A 1,997-nucleotide genomic window follows, 5' to 3' on the forward strand; every position below is an offset into this window, starting at 1 on the left:
TGGCTGGCACCTTAGCCACTTGAGCCACGGGCGCTGAGCCTGTTATTATAATTTTTTAAGACAGTCTCGCTACGTGCCCCTTGGTAGGGTGCCCTGGTGTCAGAGCTCACAGCAACCTTAAATTCTTCTGATCAAGTGAGTTTCTTGCCTCAAACTCCCAAGTAGCTGGGACTACAGGCGCCCGCCATAACACTGGCTGTTTATTTTTGGTTGCATTTGTCATTGTTTTTTTGCAGGTCTGGGCCAGGCTCAAACCCACCAGCCTTCTTGTATGTGGCTGGTGCTCTACTCACTGAGCTATGGGCACCAAGCCTAAAAAGAATTTTTTAAATACATTCATTTTAAGCATCCTTAATTGTTCGGATTTTTGCACTGGATTGGTAATGCTGGTGTGCTTAGGGATGGGCAAATAGTAGGTATTTAGTCAATTCCTACCACTGATAAACAGTCATTTGTTAGCTGTTACAAATTTAAGTGGAAGAGGAAAGTCTGGACTTTTCTGTTTAGAATGAATTATTTTCCATAAACACAAGGGGGTGCTGTTTAACAGTTAGAGACCAGTAAAAGAAGTTACAGTAAATGTCATGTATTTTTTTTGGCCAGGGCTGGGTTTGAACCTGCCACCTCAGGCATATAGAGCCGCGCCCTACCCTTTTGAGCCACAGGCGCCTCCCAAATGTCATGTTTTAAAGTCTCTGAAGGAAGCCTAAATTAGGCACATTGCAGAGGAGGAGGGATAGTAATAAAATAAGATGGTAGTTATTTCAGCTATCCTTAACAATTTAGAGGCTGTTTTGGAGGTTTACTTTCCCAAAATATTCAAGAATGAAAAAAATTTTATTCCTAGGTATTGCCAGAAGATCCTGGAGCTCAGTTCCTGATTCGTACTGGGTGTGTTGGCCGAAATAGAGCTGAAGCCTCTTTAGAGAGAGCCCAGAATCTCAACCCCATGGTGGATGTGAAGGTGGACACTGAGGATATAGAAAAGAAACCTGAGTCATTTTTTACGGAGTTTGATGCTGTAAGTTTCTTAGTATAAAATTTTCTGTGATATTAGAACATTCAAATCTCAAATTAAGGCACTAGTTTTATGTATACTAGTGGTATTAGAGCATTTTAATCTTTTTTCAAAGTAAATTTATAAGCTGTTCTGTATTTCAGATTTAGTATATTTCAGGAGTATGTTGCTAGAGAAGTCCAGTCTGTTGGATCTGCTCTACCTGCTAGTGACTTGCTGTCTGCTAGCTTCTTCTCTGGGCATATGTTCTCCTAGGCCAGGTTTCATCTTTGGTGTTTTGTCTTCCTTCCAGAATCTTTGCATAGCTTTATCCATGTTATTGAAAATGTTTTCTTCTGAAAACTTAACAAGTTTAATTTCTGTGGCAGAGGCTTTTTTTTTTGTTAGAAATACCAAACTACAGCTTGTGTTTTGTCTTAAGAAAGAGTACACCTGATCTTGGTCTGTCTACGTCTGTCTGTCTGTTTTATACAGTCACGTTGATCAAGTTGCCGCGGACAACTAGACAGCATCAATAAGCCAAATGGGGCATATCCTACCTCATTTGGTTTTATCACCAAATCTATGCAGAGGTGAAAGGATAAGTTCAGGTCAATGTCAGGGTCTGTGACCTTTCAGGTGTAGTTCCCTGTTCCCTGAAAAAGCTTAACAAATCTTGGATAACTGAAAGAGTCACAGATGAACTACTTGTTTTTTTTTTTTTTTTTTTTGGTAGAGACAGAGCCTCACTTTATTGCCCTTGGCACAGTGTTGTGGCATCACACAGCTCACAGCAACCTCCAACTTGGGCTTAGGTGATTCTCTCACCTCAGCCTCCCAAGTAGCTGGGACTACAGGCACCTCCTACAATGGCTGGCTATTTTTTTGCTGCAGTTTGGCTGAGGCCAGGTTTGAACCCACCACCCTCGGTATATGGGGCTGGCACCCTACCCACTGAGCCACAGGTGCTGCCTGTTTTTTGAGACAGCTTCAAGCTGTT

At 41.8% G+C, this 1,997-nt stretch overlaps 1 protein-coding gene across 1 annotated transcript in view; it reads left to right on the plus strand.

Moving 5' to 3' along the window:
• Positions 1-1,997, plus strand: part of SAE1 (SUMO1 activating enzyme subunit 1) — a 27,917-nt gene that overhangs the window by 21,329 nt on the left and 4,591 nt on the right. The window contains exon 3 of the mRNA XM_012811160.2: positions 848-1,021. Within this exon, the coding sequence (XP_012666614.1) occupies positions 848-1,021 (174 nt within the window). The remainder of the gene's footprint in view (positions 1-847; positions 1,022-1,997) is intronic.

This window comes from Otolemur garnettii, unplaced genomic scaffold (assembly GCF_000181295.1).
Source record: "Otolemur garnettii isolate 467f Iridium unplaced genomic scaffold, OtoGar3 scaffold00152, whole genome shotgun sequence".
NCBI classification, from domain to species: Eukaryota; Metazoa; Chordata; class Mammalia; order Primates; family Galagidae; genus Otolemur; species Otolemur garnettii.